Source organism: Myotis davidii, unplaced genomic scaffold (assembly GCF_000327345.1).
Source record: "Myotis davidii unplaced genomic scaffold, ASM32734v1 scaffold543, whole genome shotgun sequence".
Taxonomy (NCBI): Eukaryota; Metazoa; Chordata; class Mammalia; order Chiroptera; family Vespertilionidae; genus Myotis; species Myotis davidii.
Window position 1 is genome coordinate 347,379 of NW_006294117.1, and position 10,488 is coordinate 357,866.

General features: G+C 53.3%; 1 protein-coding gene and 1 pseudogene across 1 annotated transcript in view; one reads left to right on the forward strand and one right to left on the reverse strand.

Annotated features, from left to right (window-relative positions):
- Positions 1–1,189: 1,189 nt before the first annotated feature.
- LOC107183845 lies at positions 1,190–1,953 on the reverse strand (annotated as a pseudogene).
- Positions 1,954–3,310: 1,357 nt separating this feature from the next.
- LOC102757254 (microtubule-associated serine/threonine-protein kinase 1) overlaps positions 3,311–10,488 on the forward strand; it is a 9,510-nt gene continuing 2,332 nt past the window's right edge. The window contains exons 1-13 of the mRNA XM_015566880.1: positions 3,311–3,325; positions 4,648–4,874; positions 4,994–5,126; positions 5,263–5,428; positions 5,528–5,629; positions 5,785–5,907; positions 6,340–6,449; positions 7,563–7,741; positions 7,817–8,067; positions 8,375–8,581; positions 8,793–9,022; positions 9,336–9,458; positions 9,551–9,687. Of these exons, the coding sequence (XP_015422366.1) occupies positions 3,311–3,325; positions 4,648–4,874; positions 4,994–5,126; positions 5,263–5,428; positions 5,528–5,629; positions 5,785–5,907; positions 6,340–6,449; positions 7,563–7,741; positions 7,817–8,067; positions 8,375–8,581; positions 8,793–9,022; positions 9,336–9,458; positions 9,551–9,687 (2,003 nt within the window). The remainder of the gene's footprint in view (positions 3,326–4,647; positions 4,875–4,993; positions 5,127–5,262; positions 5,429–5,527; positions 5,630–5,784; positions 5,908–6,339; positions 6,450–7,562; positions 7,742–7,816; positions 8,068–8,374; positions 8,582–8,792; positions 9,023–9,335; positions 9,459–9,550; positions 9,688–10,488) is intronic.

The following is a 10,488-nucleotide window of genomic DNA, read 5'->3' on the forward strand; positions in this document are numbered from 1 at the left end:
TTGAATATTTTGGGGGGTTTTTACTGTAATTGATTTCTAATTTCATTCCACTGAGAAGATGCTTGATATGATTTCAATCTTTGTAGAGACTTGTATTTTTTCCTAACATGTGGTCAGTCTTTGTGAATGATCCATGTGTACTTGAGAAGAATGTATATTGGGTTGATATGTTTTATAAATGTCATTCATTCATGTATTTATTCCACAACCAAAATCATAACTTAAAAGTCGTAACATTTTTAAACGGTAAAGGAGATTTTGTATCACAGCTGCATTAATAAAAAAGAAGACATTAGTCTAACATGCAACATGAAACAGGTGTTCTGTTCCCATGTGGAATAAATACATAATAATTACACATAAAATTTCACTAAAGATCTGAGGTGAGGCAATATCCCTTTAAAACAAACTATCCAATGAATAGAGGCATGCTGCCAGTAATTTCTCTGAACATTTTACTGCAAGATGGAAAGCTCCCCAAGGTAACTACAAACTCAAACCCCTTGTCTCGTGCACCTGGCCTTGGCTTTCGTCTTCCTTCCTCAGACACATGCAAATCCAGAAAGACTTCTGCACCCCATGCTCAGAAACGCCACCACGAGTCCCCAAGGACCTCAGCACAAACTGCTATCAATAAGCCCACATGCGGCCCTAGCCAGTTTGGCTCAGTGGATAGAGCATTGGCCTGTGGACTGAAGGGTCCCAGGTTCGATTCTGGTCAAGGGCACGTACCTTCGTTGCAGGTTTGATCCCCGCCCCGGGTCGGGATGCATGCAGGTGGCAACCAGTCGATATTTCTCTCTCTCTGTCTCTCCCCCTTCCTTCCACTCTCTCTAAAAATCAATGGAAAAAACCCCTCAGGTGAGGATTAACAAAAAATAAAAAAAATAAATAGATAAGCTTATATGCAGCCTCCAGGGAAATCAGCTGCATGAACTCGGAGAACTGCAGCATGTCTTTGAACATTAGTTTTAACTGTCCAATGGCTCTTTCGGGCCAGGTGCTTGTCATAAACAAACCAAAATACTGTCTTATTATCTTTATTTTTTTCTTGCAAAATGTTAAGTAAACCATTCAAGTAAAAAAGTTTTTTTTTACAGAAACCATAAAAATGCAAAGGTTTTATGCCCAAAAGGAAACCAGTTCTTTGCAGCCTAACTCATTTGTTTCTGGGCTGTGAAGAGGGAGATGAGGCCTCCCACTGTCCTGCCATGGTGATCTGGTGAACATTTGGTCAGGCAGGCATCGTTCTAGGTGGATGGGCACACCGTAGATTTCCGGAAAGTTTTCTGCAGTTCTGGAACTTTGCTTTTCCAGGCATAATCATATGCAGTAAAATCAGAAGTTGGTGTGGCGGTGCTTCTGTGGAAACCACAGGCTTTCATCCCTTAGGGTTCTAGGCCTCAGAAGCCCATGCTCTCACCAATTTCTGCGTGCAGCCACTAAACTTATAGTGCACTAGAGGCCTGGTGCATGAATTCGTGCACCGTGGGGTCTGGCCTCCGTTTTGTCTTTTAGTTGTATTTTTGAATTTGTTGTGGGAGGCAGCAATTTCCAGTGTTTACCTATGCTGCCATCTTGGTTTCTCCCTTTCCATTGTTTTTTTAGAGAGAGTGGAAGAGAGAAGGGAAGACAGAGAGATACTGATGTGAGAGAAACACATCGGTTGGTTGCCTCCTGCACGTGAACTGACCAGGTCGTAGGCCAGGGAGGAGCCTTCAACTGAGATATGAGACACGTGCCCTTGACCCAAATCAAACCCTGGACCCTTCAGTCCTCAGGCTGATGCTCTACCCACTGAACCAAACTGGCTAGAGCCATTATACATCTATTTTTTAAAAAAATTAATAGACTTCATTTTTTTACAGCAGTTTTAGGCTTCCAGACTAAGTAATTAGAAAGCACATTGAATTCCCACATACCCCTTTCCTCCAGTCTCCCTATTATTGACATCTTGCATTCATGAAGTACATTTGTTATAATTTATGAACCAATATTGATACATTATTAACTGAAGTCCATAGTTATATATTAGGTCCACTCTGTGTTGCACATCTATTTTTCATTCATCCATCTTTTTTTAAAATATATTTTATTGATTTTTTACAGAGAAGAAGGGAGATGGATAGAGAATTAGAAACATCAATGAGAGAAATTGATCAGCTGCCTCCTGCACGCCCCCCACGGGGATGTGCCCGCAACCAGGGTACATGCCCTTTCCCAGAATCGAACCTGGGACCCTTCAGTCCGCAGGCTGATGCTTTATCCACTGAGCCAAACCAGTTCGGCTATTTTTCATTCATCCATCTTTTTATATGTCTGGCCATTTATTCATTCATCAATTTATTCACCCACTTATACACCATCCATCCATCTACCAAAACCTATTTATCTATTTATTAATCCACCATCCATCCATCCATCCTTCCATTTACTATCTGTATTTTTATTATTCACCCAAATCTTCATTCTAGCAGCCATCTCATCTAGCTATCTCTATCCACACATTCATCTACCATTCATCCACCATTTATCCATCAGTTTATCCGGCCATCTAACCATTCATCCAACCACTAATGTATATATTTTTCATGTTTATCCAACCACTCATGCTTATAGTTATCCAAATACTATTATATCATTGCCCAAACCCACACATACTATGCTTATTAGGATACACACATGATCTTCTGGGGCTACAGTTATGCCACTCCTAAACCTCAGCCATCCATTCATTCAGCAGATGTCCCCTCATTGTCTCCCTTATGCCACGTGCTGTGCTAGGTGCTGGTGGCACAGTGGGGGCCAGACAGGCACACTCCCCTCTCATGGAGATTATATTCTGGGTAGACAGACAATAAACAAAACAAGCAAAGGCAATAAGGTTATTTCACAGAGTGAGGACAGTCATGAGGACCTTAAGGCTTAAGGAGGCCATAGGGACATAGGTGGGCAGGGGCCTCTCTGAGGCCTCCACTCTTCCTGGACGAGCACAAAGTCTGTTAGGTGAGAAGGCATCTGGGTTTTGAGGTAGCAATTTTCAGCTGGTGCCACAAGAATTTTTAAAACATGCAATACCTGACTTAGTAGCACTGACCTCTTTTTTTTGTTTGTTAGATTGTCAAATTAAAAAAATGACAACAGCCAGAACAACAATGGCTGTTTGGTGTGGATGAATCAAAATTATACCTATTTGTATTTGTCAGATTGGCAAAAATAGACATTTTTGGTGTGCTGAAGAATTTTAGTTATTAGTTTATGTGTGCCATGAGATGAAGAAGGTTGAAAATCGCTGTTTTGAGGAGCAGCAATGGAGCTGGAGCAAGTGAGAGGGAGGGTGGGGGTAGATAAGGATGGAGAGGTAAGGGATTAAGCATGCAGGGCCTTGCAGGGCCTGGACTGCATTGGGTTTCATGCCAAATGCAACACACAGCCACTGGAGGGTTTTAAGCAAAGTTGACATGGTCTGACTTACGTTTTAATGCTATTTATTTAGCTGCTGTGTGGAGGAGAGAAAAGGGAGACCAAGATGGAGGGAACTGCATGGGTCTGAGGTCATGCAGAGGAGAGAAGGGGGTGGAATCGGGGTCTTTGATGGGTTGAGTACACAGGAAGTGTGCATTCTCGGGCCTCCTGAACAAGGCCCAGCCTCCAAGTCTCATTTGCAAGTCAACCCAGCTCTGTCCTCAGTGTAAGTGTGTGTCAGTATTACCTGGGGTTGGGGCCAGATGCAGATTCCTAGGTCTGATCATCAGTTTCCTGGCTAAAAAAAAAAAGGACATTTAGTGATTTGTGAGCAAAACATCCATGTTGCCTTCAGAAATGACTGTATCCAGATGCTCAAACCATGTCATCAGGAATCTCTCCATTGCTTGGCTCTGCTCTCCCATGTGTGGTCTTCCCTTTAGACAGGCCTTGATAGGGTGAGATGCCATCCAGCAGATCCCTGCTAGTTTAGCAATCTTTGGGGAGAATGGAAAGTTGGAGGGCTGAGCAACTTGGGTTCGCTGCTGCACTGGGAAAGAAATCTGGTCCTTGTGAGAAAAAGGAGGAACGCCTATTGGGGGAGCCTAACATATGAATGCCGATCACAGTAAATCTGGTGGGAACCAGGACTCTACATGTTAAGGCACAAGACATTCAAGATTCAAACTCCAGGAGATCAAGGGCGGTGTTCCCAGACTCAGTTGATACCCAGGCAGCAGTTGGTACCCACCAAACCTCATTTCCACCTACTCCCTCCATGATCCAACCTCTGAGTCTCAGATCAAGCCAACTTTGGAAGATGGTTAAGGGGACAGGAGGAGCCCTGGCTGGTGTGGCTCCGGTTGGTTGGAGCCTCGTCCCGTGCACTGAAAGGTTGCGGATCTGATTCCCAGTCAGGGCACATAGTCTGCATTACAGGTTCATTCCCAGCCTCAGTGTGGGATGCTCCAGACAGCCAACCCCATCCATGTTTCCCTCCCTCCCTCCCTCCCTCTGAAAAGGTCAGTGAACCTGTCCTCAGGTGAAGATTTAAAAATAGATTAAACATTTATAAAGAAGACAGGAGGAGCCTGGTAGAGGGCACTCCCTGTGGGGCCCGGGAGAATGAGGCCCCTGTCAGTACGTCAGTTTTCCTTCGCTGCAAAATAGGGGTAATGTGAGTTGGGGACTTGGTGCTGTCATGCATGTGGAGCGCACAACCCTGGGGCAGGGGTGCTTCCCTCTTTACATGGGCCTCCTTCGCACACAGGCGGGGACTGTGCCACCCTGCTGAAGAACATCGGGGCGCTGCCCGTGGAGATGGCCCGCATGTACTTTGCCGAGACGGTGCTGGCACTTGAGTATTTACACAACTACGGCATTGTGCACCGAGACCTCAAGCCTGACAAGTGAGCCTTGACTTTCCCCGTCACCCCCGCCCCCCTGCCCCTCTGTAGGCGCTGGCATGGAAGGGTCAGGGAGGGAGGTGGGCAAGCCTCACCTCTGAGACCTCTGCTTGTGTTTGCAGCCTCCTCATCACCTCCATGGGCCACATCAAACTCACGGATTTTGGCCTCTCCAAAATGGGGCTCATGAGCCTCACCACCAACCTGTATGAAGGCCACATCGAGAAGGATGCCCGGGAGTTCCTGGACAAACAGGTGTGTGTGTGGCTGCGGGGGTCACTGTGGCGGGGAGGAGCCAGCAGGGCTTCGGGGCTCAGGGTGGGGTGGGGAGTGCTGCTCCCCTTCGAGGCCCCTCCTGTGGCCAGAGTGCAGGCTGACCGCCTGCCCCTAGGTGTGCGGAACCCCAGAGTACATCGCGCCCGAGGTCATCCTGCGCCAGGGCTATGGCAAACCGGTGGACTGGTGGGCCATGGGCATCATCCTCTACGAGTTCCTGGTGGGCTGTGTGCCCTTCTTCGGAGACACGCCCGAAGAGCTGTTTGGACAGGTCATCAGCGGTGCGTGCCTCCTTGGTGGCAGGTGGGGGGCATGGGGACATGGGCAGACCCAGGGCCTTTTGGACCCGAAAGTGACCCCCCCCCCACCTTGCTCTGCAGATGACATCCTGTGGCCCGAGGGAGATGAAGCCCTGCCCACCGACGCCCAGCTCCTGATATCCAGCCTCCTGCAGACCAACCCCCTGGTCCGGCTTGGGGCAGGTGAGGGGTCTGCTGTACTGAGAAGCTAAGGGCTGGGCTCCAAGTGCTGTAGCCCTGGGGTAGAAGACGGGGGGGGGGGGGGGCTGGGCTCTGGAGCTGGCCCTAAGCTGTTGGAGGGATTCTCTCCCGGACCCCATCCACTCCTTCCTTTCCAGGGGGTGCCTTTGAGGTGAAGCAGCACAGTTTCTTTCGAGACCTGGACTGGACAGGACTGCTGAGGCAGAAGGCAGAGTTCATCCCCCACCTGGAGTCCGAGGATGACACCAGCTACTTCGACAGTGAGCTGGGAGAGGGGGTGGGAGCTGGTGAGAGGGACCATTGGGCAAGGCCTGGGCTGGAGCCCAGCTGGGTAGGAGACCAGCCGCCCAGACCGAGGAGAGGGATGGCCTGGCACAGGGGTGAGGCTCAGTCTGAGCAGTTGGTAGGAAAGGAGGGTGGGGCCTGGACGGCAGTGAGTTCTGGAGTTGGGCCTGGGCTACTGGGCAGTGCTAGGACCTGGAGGCAGGGCAGGGGCTGGCTGGAGGGGAGGGGGGCTCGGCCATAGATGGGGCCTGCGGGTGTGGCCTCAGGACGCTGGGCTAATGGAGCCTCTGAGAGTTGGGCAGAAACCCAGCCTGGAAGCAGGGCCAGAATCAGATTCTAGATTGGGACGGGGCCATGGCGGCGCCTGCAGCCCTGAGGGGTGGTCACGGTCCACCCCCCATTCCCAGCCCGCTCAGATAGGTATCACCACGTGAACTCCTACGATGAGGATGACACGACGGAGGAGGAGCCTGTGGAAATCCGCCAGTTTTCCTCCTGCTCCCCGCGCTTCAGCAAGGTGAGCCAGCTGGGTTAGGGGTGGGGCCAGACCCGGGGGGGTGGGGCGAGATCGGGAGGCGGGGCTTGGGCGGGGCGGAGAGGGCAGGTATCTTTTTCTCCTAGCAGGATGAGGACGGAATTGGAGGTGGGCCTGAGTGGGCGGGGTTGCGGAAGTTGGGGGAATCCTGGTAGGCCGGAGGTCCCCTGCTGGGGAAGTTACTGAGCCTGCGGGATTCTGAGAGTGATAGGGCCTGGGAGTGCATGGGAGGGCCTTTGGCCTTGGGTGGAATCTAACAGGAATCTGGACGGCGGTGGTACTGAGGACTCACAGTGGGGCGGAGCTAGGTCTAGATGAGACGGTGTCTGGACCTTGGGGTGGAGAGGATGAGCAGTGGGGGCGGGGCAAAGGTGCAGGAGGTCTCGCCTTGAGGAGCCGCGTGTAGTGGTGTGTAGAGCCCAGCTTGGGGTACCTATGATTGGCTGGGAACTGGGAAGGTGGGGCAGGAAGGAGGGCAAATTCGTTAAGATATGGATAGGGTTGCCCTACCGGTTTGGCTCGGTGGATAGAGTCCCAAGTTCGATTCCGGCCAAGGGCACATGCCTGGGTTGTGGGCTCGATCCCCCCCCACCCCTTCCGGGGAGCGTGCAGGAGGTGGCCAATCGGTGATTCTTTCTCATCATTGATGTTTCTATCTCTCTACCACTTTCCCTTCCTCTCTGAAATCAATAAAAACATGTTTTTTTAAAAGATTATGGGCAGGGTCTAAGGCAGCGGTTCTCAACCTGTGGGTCGTGACCATCGGAAAACACATATAGCATATCAGATATTTACATTACGATTCATAACAGTAGCCAAATTACAGTTATGAAGTAGCAACAAAAATAATTTTATGGTTGGGGGTCACCACAACATGAGGACCTGTATTAAAGGGTCGGGGCATTAGGAAGGTTGAGAACCACTGGCTAAGGGCTTAAATATGTGTGGTGGGATCTGAGCTGCAGTCTTGTATGTGGTTGGGCGACAATTCAGAGATGGGCGGGGCCCAGCCTTGGGAGGGCGGAGCGTGTCCAGTAGCAGGAAGCCCATTGGTTCGGGAGCCTGCCCCTCACCACCGCTCGCCCTCCCTTGCAGGTGTATAGCAGTATGGAGCAGCTGTCGCAGCATGAGCCCAAGACCCCGGTGGCGGCAGCGGGGGCCAGCAAGCGGGAGCCGAGTGCCAAGGGTCTAGAGGAGAAGGTGGCCGGCAAGCGGGAGGGCCTGGGTAGCCTGACCCTGCGCGAGAAGACCTGGAGAGGGGGCTCCCCAGAGATGTGAGCAGGGGCAGGGCTAGGTTTGGGGAGCGGGAGTGAAGAGGCGTGTCGCCTCTGACGACGCCCCCCTTTCAGCAGCAAACGCTTCTCGGCATCCGAGGCCAGCTTCCTGGAGGGGGAGGCCAGTCCGCCCTTGGGTGCGCGCCGCCGGTTCTCGGCGCTGCTGGAGCCCAGCCGCTTCAGCGCCCCCCAAGAGGATGAGGATGAGACCCAGCTGCGCAGGTCTGCCAGGCCCACCTCTGACCCCCCAGGCTCGCTGGACGCACGGGTCCCCAAGGAGGCAGCTCAAGGGGATGGCCCTGCCAGTGGCGGGGACTCCGAAGCCAGTGAGTGCCCCCTCCTGCCGCCTTCCCCAGCTCCCCCGCGGCCATATATTGAGCATTCGCTAAGCCTGGTACTGTTTCCGGTCTGGGTGCTCATCAGCCTGAGGTACACCCCACATTCCATGCTCCCAGTCAACAACGCATTTGAGCACTTCTGTTTACCAGGGGTTGTGCCGGGTGCATGTCACCTGCTCCCAGGAAACTGACATTCCAACAAGGGTGAGACGTGGGAAAAGCATTCCAGGCAGAGTGAACACAGGCCAGAGGCCCTGACCTCGGACTGCCTCCTCACCCACCTGCTCTGTTGCAGCGGACCAACCACGCCCAGGTGACCTCTGCCCACCTTCCAAGGATGGGGACCCATCAGGCCCGAGGGCCACCAATGACCTGGTTCTGCGCCGGGCTCGGCATCAGCAGCTGTCAGGGGACCCAGCAGTAGAGAAGCGGCCTTCTCGAACCGGGGGCAAAGTCATCAAGTCAGCCTCTGCCACGGCCTTGTCTGTCATGATTCCTGCAGGTGATGCTGGGCCCCACCTGGGAGGGAGGGCCTGCCCCCATTTGTGCCAGGACAGACCAATGAAGACGCTGCATTTTTCCTGTGCATAGTGATTGGCACTGGGGTGGACCAATGAGAGCTCTGGGACGTTGACTAAGGAGGTGGGAGGAGCAGATACTGGGAGAGCTGTGATCGCTGGCCGTGACCTCTGACCATGGTTCTGTGTCTGCAGTGGACCCTCATGGAAGCTCACCCCTGGCCAGCCCCATGTCTCCACGATCTCTCTCCTCCAACCCGTCCTCGAGGGACTCCTCACCCAGCCGGGACTACTCACCGGCTGTCAGTGGGCTCCGCTCCCCTATCACCATCCAACGCTCTGGCAAGAAGTACGGCTTCACACTGCGAGCCATCCGCGTCTACATGGGTGACTCAGACGTCTACAGTGTCCATCACATTGTCTGGGTGAGCACTCATGGGTGGGGTCTGTGTTCCAAGATGGGGGGTGGGGGAGAGAGGCTCCCCTTTAACCCCCAGAAATGAGGGACAGTTCACTCTCCGGATCCCGGCCGCCTGGCTGAGACTCCTATCAGTGCCCTTCCCCATCTGAGCTCCAGTTTCTTCGGTTGTAAACTGGGAAGAGTAATTACTATTTCATAAGGTGTTACAACGATTCAAGTAAATGCAGAGCTAGGTGTGGGGAACATCAGCTTAGGGAGCTTCCTGGTTACTGATCCTGTTAACCCTGCACCGTGTGTGTGTGGCGCCCTGTCCCCAGCACGTGGAAGAGGGGGGCCCGGCCCAGGAGGCAGGGCTCTGTGCGGGGGACCTCATCACCCACGTGAACGGGGAGCCTGTGCATGGCATGGTGCATCCTGAGGTCGTGGAGCTGATCCTTAAGGTGAGTGCCAGGGAGGTAGCGCTCTGGGGAGAGGGGAGCGGGGGTCCTGGGAGCTGGAGCTGCCTGAACATTTGCCTCCCTTCTTCCCCCAGAGTGGCAACAAGGTGGCAGTGACCACAACACCCTTCGAAAATACCTCCATTCGCATCGGCCCTGCCAGGCGCAGCAGCTACAAGGCCAAAATGGCTCGGAGGAACCGGAGACCCTCGGCTAAGGAGGGCCAGGAGAGGTGGGTGGGGCCGAGTGCGGAGGCGGGGCTATACCAGCAGGCACAGGGGAACACTCCCGGGTTTGAACAGTGGGCAGGGCTAAGATGGGAGGGCCGGGCCACAACTGTGGACAGGAGAAAGAAGTGTGGGGGCCACCGAGTAAAGAGCAGAAACGAGAGGACGAGGTTGGGGGGTGGGGGAGCACGGGCGGGACAGTGCCAGGTGCCTGGGCTGGGAGAAGAGCGTTGGGTAGTGTCTTGGGCAGGTGGGCGGGGCCAGTAGACATGGATTAGTGAGGGTACAGTCCCTCCAGGAGGTGGTCTTGTCCTTTTGAGTGTGTGTAGTCCACTGGCAGGGCTAGGAGAAGGGGTTTCTGTCCGGAATGAGCAAGCCAGGCAAGGCTGGGCCAACTGAAATAATTCTTCCCTTACAGGTAGGAGGAGCTGGGAGAGGGAGGTGGGGCCAGGAGAGTGTTCTATTTCGATTAGTGGGTTTGGCCTGGACAAGTCGCGAGTGGGGATTTACTAGTGAGGAGCCAGACTGAACTGAGTCAGGTGAACTTCTTCCCTCCCTGATTGGTGAGTTGTAGCAGGAGAGGGCGGGACTACAGAGGTGGGAGGAGCCAGAAGAGGTTGGTCCTGCTTTGATAGGTGACTCCAGCAAAAAATAGGTGGGAGGAGCCAAGCGGACCCACGTGGGAGGTTCTTTTGGTTTTGATAGGTGGGTTGTAGCTGGAGGAGGCGTGGCCAGACGAGTGGGCGGTCCCAGGGGCTGAAGCGGAGCCGGGGCTTGTGAGTTTGGTCTAAGGTAGACGGCACTCT